We start from the raw sequence: 17,165 nt of genomic DNA, 5'->3' as shown, positions 1-17,165 counted from the left end.
AGTGCAGTTCATTGTATATAAATTATACCTTTGAAAGCTGTTTAAAAAAAAGTAGTGGTACGTTAAACTGCACAGTGCACAAATTTCAGATCCTATGTGACCCTTCTTTGCCAACGAGCCAAAGAGTTAATGCTTAAAATTAGTCTTGTTTGATTTTCATGTTCTAAAGCAGTAATCTTAGGACTTAAACTCTCTCAAAAAAAACTGTCAAGATTCTAACTTACATCTACAAGATCAGACTGTGAACCAACACACAACAACTTATGTGGTTTAGCCAGGATAACAGCAAAGTATCTGAAGACTGCCAGATACTATCCAGAGAATTATTCCCACAAGGTGCAGTTGGTATCTACTATGTATCCAGTTCTGAATTACTCTGTCTTTAAATTCCATTAAAATTGTTCCCTAAAGCACTGCTCCTTCATTCAGCAAACTATCTTCCCCATGGACCTGAATCCTCAAATTCTGCCTCACTTCAGTTCCTACTGCATCTCTGCTGTCAACTTGCAGTATGACCTCTGGAAGTCTCTTCATCTCTAATAGGAGAGGTTGGACAAGGTGGCCACTCTAAACTCTGTGAGCCTCAAATTTAATTGGGCGTACACTTCATTATGTGCTGGGCCCTAAGAGGGATGCAGACATGAACAAAATGTGGTCACTGCCTTCAAAGAATTTACAAACTGGAAATAGACACACAGAGAACTATAACATAGGTAATAGTGTCAATTATCATTAACAGAAATAACAATAATGTCCTTTAGCAGATCTGAGGAGCAGTCATTTGCAACTAGAATAATTGAGAAAAATATTTTGGAGGAGATGGCTCTTTAGTGGGCCTAAAAGGATGGACAGAATATGGACAGACAGCAAAGTATTTCAGTTAGAAAGGCTGGTATGAGTAAAGTTAGGAAAGTGCAAGTCAGGCTTAAGGAAAAACAAGGGTGCCACATGGTAGCTGGAGCAGATGAAAAGAAGTGGAGTGGAGGAAAAAAGTGAGGTTGGAAAAGTAGGATGGAAATATACTGTAAAGGGCTCAAATGGCATTCTAAAAACTCACTACAGGCAATGGGAAACCACAGAAAAGATTAGCACCAGCTGACTCGAGATGTATACTCACTGGGGTTACAAGGTGGGAAGGAATTTGCTAGAAAAGGAATTTGCTAGAAAAGGAATTTCAGAGGTAAGGAGAAGTCAGACTAACACTACAGACCTAGCAATAGGGAAAAAATGAGGGCTTGAATTAAAGAGGAGACAAATAAGAGATATTTCATAGGCAGACCCAAATAATGTTAACTGATAGACATCATGAATGGAGAACACTTACAGAAAAGGAAGGAATCTTAGAAGGTCAGAGCCAAGAAAGCGCTCTGAAATCATCCACTGTTGATTCAGTGGTTCATAATCTTTTCAAGTAGTAAGGTCACTTGAAAGTCTTTGGATCACAAACATTTCAAAACTCTATTTTAAATGATCAAATTATCAAATACAAAGTGGTTTTGTTTTCCTTTTTTTCCCCAGAATCCAGGTAAGAATTATAAAATGTTTTTTTAATCTTTTTTTTTTTTTTTTTTTTTTTTTTAGACAGAGTCTTGGCTGGGCGCAGTGGCTCATGCCTGTAATCCCAGCACTTTGGGAGGCCGAGGCAGGCAAGGCAGATCAGGAGTTCGACACCAGCCTGGCCAATATGGTGAAACTGCATCTCTATTAAAAACACAAAAAATTAGCTGGGCGTTGTGGTGGTGGCACGTGCCTATAGTCCCAGCTACTCAGGAGGCTGAGGCAGGAGAATTGCTTCAACCTGGGAGGCGAGGTTACAGTGAGCTTACATCCTGCCACTGCACTCCAGCCTGGGCAACAGAGCGAGACCCTGTCTCAAAAAAAAAAAAAAAAAAAAAAAGGGCCTCACTCTGTCACCCAGGCTGGAGTGCAGTGGTGCAATCTTGGCTCACTGCAACCTCTGCCTCCTGGGCTCAAGGGATCCTCCCCCTCAGCCCTCAAAGTAGCTGGGACTATAGGCATGCACGCCCAGTTAATTTTTTGTTTTGTTTTGTAGAGACAGGGTTTCACCATGTTGCTCAGGCTGGTCTCAAACTCCAAAGCTCAAGCGATCCACCCGCCTCAGCCTCCCAAAGTGTTAGGATTACACGTGTGAGCCACTGCTCCCGGTCTACAAAGTGTTTTTATTATTATTATTATATTATTATTATTATCTTGAGATGGAGTCTCGCTGTGTTGCCAGGCTGGAGTGCAGTGGTGCAATCTTGGACTGCAACCTCCGCCTCTCAGGTTCAAGTGATTGTCCTGCCTCAGCCTCCCAACTAGCTGGGACTACAGGTGTGCGCTACCAAGCCCAGCTAATTTTTGCTTTTTTTTTTTTTTTGAGACGGAATCACACTCTGTTGCCCAGGCTGAAGTGCAGTGGAGCGATCTCGTCTCACCGCAACCTCTGCCTCCCAGGTTCAAGAGATTCTCCTGCCTCAGCCTCCAGAGTAGCTGGGACTACAGGCACGTGCCACCATGCCCGGCTAATTTTTGTATTTTTAGTAGAGACAGGGTTTCACTATGTTGGCCGGGTTGGTCTCGAACTCTTGACCTTGTGATCCACCCGCCTCGGCCTCCCAAAGTGCTGGGATTACAGGCGTGAGCCACCGTGCCTGGCCTAACTTTTGTATTTTTAGTAGAGACGGAGTTTCACCATGTTGGCCAGGATGGTCTCGATCTCTTGACCTGGTGATCCGCCCACCTCAGCCTCCCAAAGTGTTGGGAATACAGGCGTGAGCCACTGCACCGGGCCTACAAAGTGTTTTTAATCAAACACTACGGATGTGTAAAAAATCAAAAGTAAAAGTTGTCCTACTATTTTCAGACCCACTTCCCTATTAATAGTTTCTGGTGTACCTTTGCAGATATTTGCAATGTTATACAAGTTTTACATGCCTGTGGGGGTTGGGAACATTGTAATCCTTTTTAAAAATTACAGGTTAAAATTATAGATTGATATACCCTGCGATTTTCTTTTTCATTCAACAACACAGAGATTGGCCGGGCGCAGTGGCTCACGCCTGTAATCCCAGCACTTTGGGAGGCCGAGGCGGGCGGATCACGAGGTCCGTAGATTGAGACCATCCTGGCTAACACGGTGAAACCCCGTCTCTACTAAAAATACAAAAAATTAGCCGGGCGTGGTGGCGGGCGCCTGTAGTCCCAGGTACTCGGCAGGCTGAGGCAGGAGAATGGCGTGAATCAGGGAGGCGGAGGTTGCAGTGAGCCGAGATCGCGCCACTGCACTCCAACCTGGGAGACAGAGCGAGACTCGTCTGAAAACAAACAAACAAACAAAACAAAACAAAAAAACAACACAGAGATCTTTCCATGTCCACATACATATATATACATCTACCTCAATAACTTAAACAACTGCACAGTGTTACAGAGTAATAGCGCATAATTTGGAATCCTCTGTTAAAGGATATTTAGATTGTTTCTAGTGTTCTGGTGCCACACACGATATGTTATATTCTTGCATATAATGTTGTAGGGTCCTCCAGTCGCCCCCTTTCTTTCTCTGTCCTGATGGAAAATCAGAGTGCCTTGATTGCTCTCTGACCTAGCCAGCGGCAGGTTTCCCTAGCAGGCTTGACCATAAACCAGGGGCCTTGAACATTCACAGGCCTGATAAAGGTACCTAGGTTGTTGCCCAAAACACTGGAAGAAACTGGCCTCAACCCTGAGCCAAATTCCTTTAAACTCTCATCTGAACTCCATACCCTGACCCCCTCACTGCGGACATACCCAGGAACACCTTTCTCCCGGTGTCCGTCTTGACAATTTCTGCAGCCCTCTGCAGGTTTCCCCCTAAACGCTTTTGGACTGATCGCCTTGGCATTCAGTGCTTCTTTTTCTGTCATCCCAACCAGCCACATCTCGGGAAGGTTTGAAGCACTCCCTCGTGGGAACTCTCTTGCCGCTGCTTTTGGGGCGATTCCAGCCTCGGGTTCGAAAGAACAAAGTAACTGCACATTTTGTGCGCGTATACTTGCATTAAATTTTTTTAACAAGAATGACTGGATGAAAAGGCATGTGAATTTAAAATGCTGATGGTTCTTGCCACATTGCCAGGATAGGATCCTTTTAGAAGGGGAAACAAATCAAGAACCTGTACAAAGAGATGTGGAATGCTCCTTGTAAGTGGACAGCTTTGCTTTCCTCCTTTAATTTCTATTTGAAGGAGCAGGCAGTGCCTCACTGCTCAGAGGCAGCGAGGCCAGGTGACGGGAGAAAACACCCTGGGGCACTCTCAGAGGCTGAACCTGAACCCCATCTCCTGCCTCTGAACCCAGGATCCTTCCTTCTCTGCAAATTTCGGCTACTTTCCACCTCCCCTGTGACTGGGAAAAGCGCTGTTCTTGCCCTCAACCACTCTCGTGTCCATATTTAGGGGTGCCCCTCTCCTCGGCTCAAGCCCCCGGGGTCCTCTCACCTATGGTTCTCGTTAAGCAGGGAGAAGAGCGGGCCGAGGCGCAGCTCCGCCGCTTGCTGGCGAAGCTCGTTGAGCGGCACTGCCTGCAGCACGGAGTGAAGCGCGCGTAGCTCCTCCAGCGGCGCTTCCAGCCTCGCTACCTCTCTCAGCAGCGCCAAAGCCTGGGCTGCCATCTTGCCCCCCGACGCAGGGGCTGGCCCAGCGGCCCAGTTCCCGGGGCGCTTTCCTGAACCTCGCGAGATCTGCTGATCACAGCCTCCTTGTCCCTGAGATGGCTATGGGGCTGCCAAGCCTCGCGAGAAGCCTCCGTTAGGGCCGTGTCAACTGTAGCCAGTGGTTGCGGCTCCCTCAGTCTGGCGTCATCTAGGTCGCTGCTCAGGGAAATGCGGAGGCCAGTAGGCTTACGTGTTTACCGCGTAGGGCAAAGCCTTGCCAAATTCCCGGCCAGCGGAGCGGCGAGGGTGGGGACTCACGGGAAGTTAAACAGCCTCGTCGGCGTCCTCGCGGCTCCAAAACCAGGCTCTAGGCGGGGACGACTGCAGCCGTTATGGAGGCCACCGCGGCTACGGCCGCGGCTGAGGCCTCCCCAGGTGGAGCGGTGGCCTGGAGGGGAATCTTGATCCTGGGCCAGCCACCTGTCAAGAGGAGGCGGAGCGTCATGCCCCTGGAAGACTGGATGAATATTCTCCAGGAGCCTGACGAAGGCGTGAGTAATAGGGACGTGCGCCGCCTTGTTGGTGTTGATCAGTCCACCAAGGAGAAGCAGCTGGGCGCGGTGGCCGTACCTGTAATCCCAGCGCTTTGGGAGGCCGCGGCGGGAGGATCGCTTGAGCCCGGGAGTTCGAGACCAGCCTGGGCAACATAGTGAGAAACCCATCTCTACCAAAAAGAAAAAAAAAAAAAAAAAAAGGAAAAAAATTAGTGTGGTGTGGTGGCACGCACCTGTAGTCCCAGCTACTCGGGAGGCTGAAGCGGGAGGGTCCCCTAAGTCTAGGAGGTCGAGGCTGCAGTGAGCGGTGATTGTGCCACTGCACTCCAGCCTGGGCGACAGAGCAAGACCCTGCTTTCCCCTCTTGTCCTCCACTCCCCTCAGAAAACCAAGAAAGACTAGCGTGGAGAGTTGGTCGCCCATCTGCTCTAAGCTGCTGTGTATTCCCCTGTAATGTAAACATCGTGAAGGTGGAGACCCAGTTAACCTTTTAGGTGGAAGGCCAGATGACAGGGCGACATCTGACCCGGAAGGCCGTCTGCAACCAGGCCAAATACATCTACAGGGAACCAATGGGAAACATCTGGGGAGGACAACCCAAATAAGTATCATGCGAGCAAGGGATGGTTTGAGAACTTTAAAAATCGCTGCTGTTTTGCAACATACGAAGTTGATGGGGAGGAAGGACCCTTAAATCCTGAGTGGGTATCGAGTATTCCAAGCAACTGGAGAGAGGCTTTGTGCCTCAACAGGTCTTCAACGCCAAGGAGATGACCCATCTTTTGCAGTGCATGCCTTCCTACTTTTGGGGCAAAAGACAAAAATCTGGAAAGCTTAGAGGAAGCTAAGGACAGGATTTCCCTCATTTTTTTGTGGCAGTGCCTCAGGTGACAAAATGATAAAAACCACTGCTGCTTTACAAAGACTCTAATACCCCACTTGTCTTTTAGAGATAAATGCCTTCCTGTTTTCTTGTAATCACACCCGGAATCACCACTGCCACTTTTTGGATTAGTTTTACAATTTTTTTATCCATCAAGTCCGAAGTCATTTAACAAAAAAAATCTGGAAATCAGAATGTTGCTAACTGTGGACAGAGGTCCCAATCACCCAGATTCATTATTCTTTGTTCATTCTAATGTTGATACTGTGTTTCTCCCTCAGGAAGGCCCTAGCTTTCTTCAGCCCTTGGGTCAGGGTATAACTGAAGCATTTGAACATAATCAAGCATATGTTTGACCACTTTGCTGACTGTATTGAAAAAACCCTCACCTTACTCTGAAAGAAGCATGGCAACAGTACAATATTGCCGATGCTTTGGTAGTGATAAAAGAGATGATGGGTGATATAAAATCAGCCACTCTTAAGCTTGCTGGAAACTGTGGGAGGATGTGTGAATGATGCATATTTCCCTAGAGCTAATGAAGAAGTTAAAAAAAATCTTAGTGTCTGCAAAACAGGTGGGTTTAAGATTTATTGATATTAGGGAAAGTGAAATTAATGAGCTCCTCAAGTTTGTGTCTTTGGTCATCACTGAGAGTCTATTTCCATAGGAAGAAGTCTTTGCAGAGGAAATTGAATGCTGTCTGATGCTACAATTCATATGGATCCTTTCCTGGATTGAAGCCTGACTTTTAAAAACGGTTTCAATAAATTGCTTATACCTATGAAGAGATGCAAAAGAACCTTCCAAATAAAGCAAAGGACTTGAAGAAAGAGAAGGAAGACATGAAGAAGAGGATGTCATTTAGGTGAAGGTGATGGATACAGAATCTGAGTCTGAGGGGAGCCTGGTTGACAGACAGACAAAAAAAGAAATTTTTTTTTTCTGACAAAAAAAAAAGGAAATTTTGTTAACAAAATCAAGAATTTTAAAAAAATGCTGTGAGAGCTGATCTATGCATCTGGTTTGTGAGCCAGTATTCTGTGATGGCTGCAGTTTTTAGAGATCCTAGTAGCTCTACACATCTGTCTTCTGCTTTCCTAGAACCTGGGCACCCCATGGATGACTCACTGCTGGTTTTGGGTGTGTGTGTTTGTGATTTAAAATTACATTCAGTCAACTCTATAGCCCTATGGGCTTTTTGAATAACCAAGTGCTCAACAGTTCTGTAATCTTTCAGGTTGCTGTGATCAGTCCCCAAGGAGTCTACACTCTCAAAGAGATTGGGAAAGGCCTGTGAGACAATGGGATTCTTTTTTCTAGAGGTGTAACTCTGCCTGTGTTTGCATGCCACCTCCAGAACCACTAAAATATAATTTCTCAGTGGGTGATTGAGTAAGACTGGCAGCAATTGCAAAAGCAGATTCATGCCATGTGTCACTCTTCACAGTCAGAAACTTATTTACCTCTTGGAACTTTCCAAAGGAACGATGATGGTGGCGGTAATGTCACATTAGTATGGAGCCCTTAAATTCAGCAGTGTTCAACCTGAGGGAAGACAGAGTAGGTCAATTCTCTTGGCAGCAGCTGAGGGAAGGAGAGAGCAGGGAGCAGGGCTCAGATAAGGTTTGTTTGGCAGGGTCCAAGCACTTCATGGAATGGAGACCTTTGGCTGTCAGAGATCTGAGGAAGATTTGTCAGGGCCTGCTACACTCTGAGGGCTTGCAGTTTGGATGGCTGGGAACACTTCTTCCTTGCACTGATGGTGCTCCTATTTCTATGACACATGTACTAGTTCAGACACAATTTATTGTGTTCACCAATTCTATGCACAGCAATCAGAGACTGAGATTGAAATCCAGTATAATATTAAAGGTGATCTGGGCCAGGCGCAGTGGCTCATACTTGTAATCCCAGCACTTTGGAACGCTGAGTTAGGGGGATCACTTGAAGCCAGGAGTTTGAGACCAGCCTGGGCCAGAAAATGAGACCCCATCTCTAAAAAAAATGTTTTTTTAGGTTAGCCAGGCATGGTGGTGCATGCTTGTAGTCCTAGCTACTTGGGACACTAAAGTGGGAGGATTGCATGAGCCCAGGAGTTCGAGGCTGTAGTGAGCTAAGATTGTGCCTCTGCACTCCAGCCTGGGTGACAGAGCAAGACTCTGTCTCTAAAACACACACACAAACAACATCTGACAAGGCATTTCAGCCTGGAGTCAGTCAAAAAATCTTAGAGGTCTGTAAAGCAGATGACTATGCTGTTAGGGCTGTGGTAGAAACCTTTAATAACAAGTGAAAAGAGCTTGTATTTGCCAAAATGAACACAGGATATGATTCTTTTTTTGCTTTTGCTTTGGAGTTGTATCAGCTCTGTGCGGTCACATGGGTATCTACAAATCAAAGCACCCATCAACCAGATGCATCTCTGAGAGTTAACAGCAGAAGGTGGCATAATAAAAGAAGTTCTCGGTAGTGAAAAGGGTTGGAAACCACCAGCTAAACCAATCCTCTTGTACCAATAGGAGATTCAAGTTGAGAGGTGGGAAAGGGCCTATCTCAGAGTAGGTGCTTGAATACTTCTTACTAGAATGAAAGAAGGAACTGAAGATCACACAGCCATGTTACTGCAGGACGGGGAATGGAACCTAGGTCTTCTTATTTTTGGTTCAGTGTTAACTCCCATTCTCCAAGCAGACTGGGCCTGTTATTCAAACTGCCTTCCCATAGGTGCTTCCCTGCTTCTCTCCTCACCCAGAGAAGGACTTACAAACAGCTTATCTTCAGAGGTTTTGTGCTTGATAGTTATGGAATGTGCTGGTTTGAGCAGGGAGGATGTAAGGGGAGGGGAATGCTAAAAGCCTGTCTACTTAGAGTCAGGTTTCCTGGGTAAGTCCCTGGAACCCCATCCCCTTCCCCTTTCTTGAGACCCTGGGACTTGCTCCAGTAACTGCCACCCTGTGCCTTTGCTTCAGGGCCATGCTGGATAAGGAGCTGGCTGCCTCTGTGAACATCCTACTCAAGGCATCTTCACTGTGAGTTTTGCTGTTGCCATTGGAGGGGGAGTGGGGGGAGTGTGGGGAGTGCTAGGGTCAGGTCCTGGCTGGTGTAAAGAACACTGAATTAAAGGAATTGTCAGAATAACTCAAAGGCATTTAGATAATCAACAGTCCATTTCAGTGTTTTTATTCAGAGATCGATCGATCAGTGGGATGTTGTCCAACAAAAGCAAAAATAGACTGTATAGAGAAGGAAGGAAAAACTGCATAATTTAGGAACAGTGTATCTTGTTTGCACATTCTTTGGTTAAATCAATTAGCCTGCTGTTAGGAAGGAAGTCTGGGCATTTTATCCTTGAGTAAACCAACTAGGGATATCAGAGAAAACAGTTTCCAATGCTTTTGGATTCTCCAGAAAACAGACAGTTTAGCATATATGACAGGCTGCTTCTGGGTATTGTCTACCTTTCATTTCATTAACAACTTCACTTTAGAAGCCTGGTCTGCACCATTTCCCTCATCACAATACTTTAGCATCCTGGCACTAGCTGTGCAGGATTTGTCGTACGTCTTCCTTTCCCTGATGATCATGTTTCTCATTTCCTTCCCTCTCTCCCTTACACCCTCAAAAGAGAGAGACATAATATACATTCTCTAGGTCATATAAGCTATATAATGAAAGCTACCTTTTTCTCCCCAGTGATGTTATTTTCTCAGTGGCTCACACCATCTGTAGTCATAGTTCCCAAATTTGGCCATGCTGTCTATCCCTGAACTCCAGCCTCAATCTATTCAATTAGTCGCCCTGAGGATAGGGCCCAGGTCTCTGAATTTTTAAAGACTTGTATAGATAAGTCACATTTAGCCAGTCTGGGAACCAGTGTTGGGAAATTGAATAGAATTTCATCCTACTATTTCCTTTATATGCCCATCCTTTCTCATGATGTATTCTTTTGCCACAGTCCTGTGACACAGGAAGGGCCAGTGGCCTTGGTCATCTTAGATTTGCCCTTGTTGATCTTCTCAGGGTAAATGTATTCCCTTTCCCCTGATGGTGTTCTTATACTGTCTTCTGATCATCATTTCTGACTTTGTTTTCAGCATCTAAAAGTTTCCATAACTATAAGGCTTACTTCTTCCCTGCAGTCTTCTGTGTTTTTAGTTATTCATTTATGGGCACTCTCCTTGGAAAGTCAGTGATCAAAATAGCACTAGTGTGTAGGATGAGCACTGGAAGAGCTCAAGCAGAGAAGACATAGGAGTTTCTGCAGGGCTGTCCTGGGGTGGTTCTTGATGAGGCCAGTTGGGGAAAAAGCTAGGTGGCAGATGTTGGCACACTATAAGAAAAAGCATCTTGTGAAAACCTTTAAGTTAGATGGACTTCATCAAGAGATGATGAACCTCCCACCTCCAGGAATGTTCAGGCAAATGCCAGATGCATGCATTGGAATCGTTGGACCAGATGACATGTGAGGCCTTGGTCAACTCTAGACTTGTTTATATAGGCTTGGAAAGATTTTAAAGTTTTCTCCTCAGTAGGTCACTTAGGTGGGCCAGGTTTGACAGTTCACTGAGCTCCTCTTAGGAGCATCATAATTTGGTTTTGTTCCCTTCTCCAGGTACTTTTGGGAGGGAAAAATAGAAGCCACTAACATCCTGTTAGTGAGGATGTGAGTGTAGGGAGTCTTTTTTTTTTTTTTTTTTTTTTTTTTTTTGAGACAGAGTCTCACTCTGTTGTCCAGGCTGGAATGCAGCGGCATGATCTCAGCTCACTACAGCCTCTGTGTCCCGGGTTAAAGCGATTCTCCTGTTTCAGCCTCCCAAGTAGTTGGGATTACAGGTGCCCGCCACCATGCCCGGCTTATTATTTTTTTTGTCTTTATTTTTTGGTAGAGACAGAGTTTTGCTACGTTGGCCAGGCTGGTCTTCAACTCCTGGACTCAAGTGATCCACCTGCCTCTCCCTCCTACAGTGCTGGGATATAGGCATGAGCCACCACACCCGGCCTGTTGTTTGTTTTTTCTTTTCTTTTCTTTTCTTTTTTAACCATTAGTGCAAATGTCAACATAGTAAAAGGATAAATAATAAAATAATATTGTTATGAAAGTAGTTTTGACCCCATGGACCCCCTAGAGTCCTGGAGATCCCCATGCGTCAGTGGACCTTCACTTTGAGAACCTCTAGTATAAACCTTTATCATTCAGAAGTGGAATTTTTGGAATTGGCATCACCTGGGAGCTTTCAAGAACTGTAGAATCTCCTGCTCACCCCAGACCTACTGAATCAAATTATAGTTTAACAAGACCCCCAGGGGATTTCTGTGCACATTAAATCTTGAGAAGCACTGGTCTAAACCAGTGTTTTTCACCGCTGGCTGCTATGTATTAGCATCACTTGGAAACATTTTTCAAACTACCAATTTAGGCCCCACCTCACAGATTTCGACTTAATTTGGCCAGGGCGGGGATCAAGTATAGTGGTACTAAAAAGCACCTTTCTTTTTAGATGACTCTAACGTGGTCACCTGAACCTTCTCAGGTTGACTCTAACGTAGGGCCACAGATGCAAACCACCTATATGGATGATGAAACCTTTTCTTTACTCCTTAGGGAACTAAGATTCTGTGAATACACCGTTCCCCTGGGTCTCAAACTAGCTATAGAGGAGGCCCTCATGATACCACCTCAGCAAAGGTGAGAGAGTAAGGAACCATTGGTAGAGCCAGTACTGTGGAGAAATTAAAATTTAACTGGTGAGGGACAGCTTCAGGGTTAAGAGAGTTGGACCTCCTACCTTGAAACCTGGCTCCCCACCTGCCACTGTTCCATAGTGCTTGGAAAATATGAATATTTTATGTGCCTCAGTTGCCCCTTCTGTAAAATTGGGATTATACTAATGGGTTGTTATGCATATGGAAATTAATATGTGAAACCTGTACATGAAATGCTTTATCAGTCTCAGCTCTTATTCCTAATGTGTTAAAAATGTCTTTGAATTCTGTATGTCTGCTTATAAAAACACAAGTTAACAAAATTCATTATCCTCAGGCACCCAACGTACAGAATGTTTAAGCATACATTTGAAGCAACATGTGAATGTATACATATGCTGTGATTTATTAAGCATGTTACGGGAACTTTAAAACACCTCATTCAGCAGAAAGGAGGCAAAGGATTATAACCCTCATTTGACAGATGGGACACTGAGGCCCAAGTCCTCATGTTTCTTCAGTCTAGAAAGTGAAGAGAACTTGCACTGTGTGACAAGGGCCAGGCAAAAGACACAGGAGAGGAAGATAGATTCCTGTAGACCTTGTTTGTCAGGGAAGATCCCTTGGGAAAGGTCAGTGGTTGAATTGGACCTTGAGGGACAGAGAAGTTTTTTTTTTTTTAAGCAAGAATAGGCTTTTGATTGATCAGCAGGAGCAGGTGGAATCTAGGTGGGCAAAAGAATACAGAGATACTGGGGGAGGGGGGATTGTTTTGGGAAGTGATGTGTATAGGATAATAATAAAAAGAGTAGCTCACATGTAATGAATGCATACAGTGCCAGCTGGTATACTGGGTAAGTGCTTTGTATACCTTGTGTTAATTAATCCTCAGCAGTCCAGTCATGTAGGGCCTTTTTTTTTTTTTTTAAATAGGAGCATTTAAAGAAAACTAAGTGACTTGTCCATAGTCAGACAGCTAGTAGGGGCAAAGTTAGAATTTGAACCCATGTCTGTGAGACTCTAAAGCTATCTGGCCTAACTGGCCACTTATTGACAGATGGGAAACATAGGCTAGGGAGTGACAGGCCGTGGGCCTGGACAGGTGGGGTGCGGCAGGTTGCAGAGGGCCTCCCTTGAGGCTGGCCAGTTGGGTTTTATCACGAGTTGATTCTAATCATAGTCACTTGTAGGGCTTTGCTTTCTCTCCAAAGGCTGTACATCCTTTTGAAATCCCAGAGATCTTCAGTCTCCCTGTGGATTAAGGAGATGTGCAGTATTTAAAGTGGCTTCAGGAAGGCATGGAAGAGGACTGAGTGGGGAAAGCTTTTTGTGCATGCTGCTGGCTACCTCCAGCAGCTGCCTCCAGCCTCCATCAGCTGCACTCTGGGGAAGAGGAGGCTGCCTTCTACCTCCCAGCATCTCTGGATTTCATGTTCCTGTCAGCACAGAGGAGCTAAATGGCCTGTAGAGGCTGAAGGTCTGAGGCTCCTAAAGCTGGAAGAAAAGGCTGGGCCAGTCAGGCCAAGCAAGAACACAGTGTAACTTGTCTCTGAGTGCTTCATGTTTAAGGGCACTAAGCAGGCACAAGGGCATGAGGATGGTTATATGTACAGACTGAGGGGAAGAAGCAGTGAGGATGAGACTTGCCATGTTCTTGAGTCAGTAGGCCTGCCTCAGGTGCCTAGGATGTAATTGCTCTGCTGCTTCTCATGGGGAGGAGTGGCCCTCATGACCTTGTTTACCTGGAAGAGTGTGGGATGAATGCCTCCTCCTATGGGGACTGGCAAGTGCTTTAGCAAAAGGATAAATTGCTAATTGTGGCATTTCGTGGATCAGCAGGATTATTTCTCCTTGCTAAAGAGGATTTTGTTGGTCCTGAATTCTGAAGAGGTGGGACTAGGAATGGGCTCCATGAGCCTGTGTATGACTCAGGGAATATTAGGACTTTGGCACAGCCTCATGGGTTGGGAGTAAGTCTTGGCTCTTCCCTAGCCTGAATGACAGACATCAGATCATTCTGGTGCTTTGTCCATGAAGATGTAGATTCTGAGCCCACCCAACTAACCTTTTCACTTGAGCACAGAAACAGCCCCGGGAATCGGACAGACCCGTGTCTTTCAGGTTTGCTTCACAGAGCCCCAGGGGTTGACAATAGGTGCCTTGGAGACTGCCTGCATGGGGATTTTTAAAAAGCTTTCTTTGTTAAAGGTTTGTAAACCGCTCCTCTGAGCCTGTTTTCATTTTATAGATTATTCAGGGAACTGAACTGCACAGAGATCCAGAAACTGGGTAGTGCAGGCTGTAGTGCTGATAACTACTGTACTACTTGGATCTTTGTGCTCCCAAATACCAAATGGAAGAGGATCTCTGAGAGTCCTTTGCAAAGATCTTGTAGGGACTTTAGGCTGGGGCCTTCGGAAAATTCCAGAGGATTCCAATGGAGATTTTGAGGGACTGACTCAGAAGAACAAAGAGAATGATAATGGTGATGTCCCTGCTTTTTACAACAGATCATGTTCTGATATATATGCAAATCTGTGTAAAGTAAACCCTACCTAAAATGTACTGGGGACCCAAGATGGACTGCCTGTATTGCTTCCAGGATAAAATCCAATTTCTAGCTCTGGTTTTTATAACCTTGCTTCAGCTCACCTTTTCCGTCATCATCCCCTCCATCTCCTCTCCCACGCTGGGAAATGGATGGCTGCACTATACTGTGTGATGTTATTGCTATGTTCATGCCATCCCCTCTGCCTGGAATGCCCTTCTGCATGAATGCCTGTGAAATGTTGTTGCTCCTTTGTATGGCCTGGCTTCCGTGGTTGGCAGGAATCTCTTCTTTCGTGGTATTCCTGTCATCTTTGTGCATCACAGTCAGCTTTGTATTCCTAGTTTGTAAGCTACTTGAGGATAGGGGCATGTCTGAATCTATTTAATCTCTTGCACCTGTTTGGCAAATTGATGTTTTAAGTATTTAAATAACTAAAGCTCTCTCTACAGTACATACTCACTTTTGATTTATGGAATTGGCAAAATTCCACTTTTTTCCTTGAATATTCTTAAAGTGAGACGAATTCCAAAGGAGAGTGTTCTGTGTGTGGCCTTCATTGAGTGGTTTTCTGTTACCAGAAAGCTCTTGGTGGCCTTCCTCTTCCCTGGTGTCAAGGTTGACTGTTATAGGAAATGGGAGGGGAGAGGGCCGTTTCTGCCACGCATTGTCCTAGGTTCTTAACATTATTTAATCCTTATAATGCAATGTTATCCTCATTTTACAGATGAAACCTGAGACCAAAGAACATGTAACACATAAAGTACATTGCAGTTAGGATGTGAACCCAACTCTGATTCTAAACCTAATGCTCTCACTCTTTCATTCAGAGGTTCAGTCAGTTCTTTGTAGGCTGTAGATCCAGAGAAGCTGCCGTAGCCAACAATAAAGTTGTTAGTTTTTAAAACATCTATGTGGTAAGTTGGTCTGGCACTTAAAAATGTATTGTTTCCCGGGCACGGTGGCTCACACCTGTAATCCCAGCATTTTGGGAGGCTGAGGCAGGCGGATCATTAGGTCAAAAGATTGAGACCATCCTGACCAACATGGTGAAACCCCGTCTCTACTAAAAGTACAAAAATTAGCTGGGTGTGGTGGTGCATGCCTCTAGTCCCAGCTACTTGGGAGGCTGAGGCAGGAGAATTGCTTGAACCCAGGAGGCAGAGGTTGCAGTGAGCCAAGATCATGCTACTGCACTACAGCCTGGCAACAAAGCGAGACTCTGTCTAAAAAAAAAATATATATATATATATATTGTTTACTACTCACCACAGATCTGCAGGAGTTCACTGATCTCTAGGATCTGCCTTAACTCCAACTTACATGTTTTGGTCACTATTACAAACTGTCATCCCAGAATGATGCTGCAGAGGCTAGGGCTAGGACACAGACCAGTGTTTCCATGTGGGAATTCCCTCCCAGTATTTCTTAGGAAATGTATGTTTTTTGAATCCATAATCCCTAGAAAAATCAGTTGAGGAAATGAGAAGTATTGTAATTATTCTGTGAATAGTAACACTTACCATTATGGAGACATCACTAGTTTGAAAGAATCCAACTTCATCAAATACTAACGTACCGAGTTGAAGGCTACAAGAACTGAGACAGGAGCATAGCAGAGAGAAACGGTCACCATCTCATTAGCCCTATTTTTGGTTGTTGTGATGCCATTACATCTGTATATCTGGCCATATCAGCTGCTAATGGTGAGTTCTTGCAAACAAAATGATTTGATAAACAACCTACCATACTTTATACAAATCTTATGGTGTTCCAAGAAATAAACTTTGGAAGCAAAATAAGTTAACAGTCTGGACACGATTGATTCTATATTCTGTTTACCTTGCTCTAGGCTATTCAAATGTTATATTTATTTGAACACTATCCAATATATGTTCCCTGGCATCTTCCTGTCTTTTAAATATTCTCTGTACGCTACAGTTCTTTGTAAGTAAAAATAAGCTTAATATGTCTACTTAGCAAACAAAGTTTTTCCAGATACCTATAATAATGAGGAAAACAGTATAAAGAATGAAGTATTTGAAGAATAACTTATAATTTGGGGGATTTCTGAGAATTCTACTTCTTTGTCCCTAATTTCCAAAGGTAAATGTTTGTTGTGAATTTGGAAACACTAGACTACAGAAAAGCAGGCACTCTCTAGCCTGGGAGGCCCACTGATCTTAGGAGGGTCCATATAGCTGCTTATTGCAGACCTTGCACTAGAACCCAGGTCTTTTGACACCTGGTGCCACTTTTCATTCCATTCCATTAATTATAGCCCAGAGAATAACCACCACCACCCCCAAGTCCCATTGTGGTTTTATTCTGAGGACAGATAAAAGGTTGAAGCTGATGGAGTGGTAGAAAGAAGTGGGAGCCATAGTGAATGAAGACATTTAAGGGCAGATATTAACACCACTGAGTCCTTCATTCGGGATTACAGGTTACACTTTACCCCTCAAACTGTAGAATTCAGTGGAATCCATGGCCTTTACCTCTCTATAGATGACCTTTTTCCTACCCCTTTACATCTCCTGTTTTTTTCCTCTCCAAACTGCCCTAAATTTAGAGGTTTATTTTGAAGTAATAATCAGTCACACACAGCAAAGTCTCTCCCAACACCTGGGGAGCAGATGTGCTGGGATTATCACTGCCATTTGAAGGGTGATAAAACTGAAGGAAAGGAATCTGACTAAAGTGGCACAGGTTAGAACTAGCAGAGTCAGGTCTAGAACTCATTTCATATTTCTAGAATTGTGTGATGATGTACTGATAAAGTTTTACGATGCCCGGATCTAAGTATTATAATAGTGTCAATTTCTAAGTTCATTTTCCA

At 44.6% G+C, this 17,165-nt stretch overlaps 1 protein-coding gene and 1 long non-coding RNA gene across 6 annotated transcripts in view; one reads left to right on the top strand and one right to left on the bottom strand.

Moving 5' to 3' along the window:
• PSMD5 (proteasome 26S subunit, non-ATPase 5) overlaps positions 1-4,980 on the bottom strand; it is a 45,867-nt gene extending 40,887 nt beyond the window's left edge. For 2 of the 3 annotated variants that reach the window (XM_008958613.6, XM_034928951.3), the window contains exon 1: positions 4,481-4,653. In XM_008958613.6, the coding sequence (XP_008956861.1) occupies positions 4,481-4,653 (173 nt within the window). Of the gene's footprint in view, positions 1-4,480 lie in introns of all 3 variants that reach the window. The other variant, XM_003833094.7, reaches the window with a different exon arrangement.
• LOC112440838 (uncharacterized) lies at positions 4,909-16,128 on the top strand. 3 transcript variants are annotated; one of them, XR_010109007.1, is made up of 4 exons: positions 4,909-6,649; positions 6,743-7,215; positions 9,045-9,104; positions 12,990-16,128. It is a non-coding gene; the product is annotated as an uncharacterized LOC112440838 (long non-coding RNA). The 3 variants fall into 3 exon arrangements; XR_008626654.2 differs by having other exon boundaries at positions 6,743-7,574; XR_008626653.2 differs by having other exon boundaries at positions 6,743-7,635.
• The last annotated feature ends 1,037 nt before the right edge of the window (positions 16,129-17,165 follow it).

This window comes from Pan paniscus, chromosome 11 (assembly GCF_029289425.2).
Source record: "Pan paniscus chromosome 11, NHGRI_mPanPan1-v2.0_pri, whole genome shotgun sequence".
Classification (NCBI taxonomy): domain Eukaryota; kingdom Metazoa; phylum Chordata; class Mammalia; order Primates; family Hominidae; genus Pan; species Pan paniscus.
Note: the sequence above shows the minus strand (reverse complement) of the source record. Positions and strands in the feature narration are given on the sequence as shown.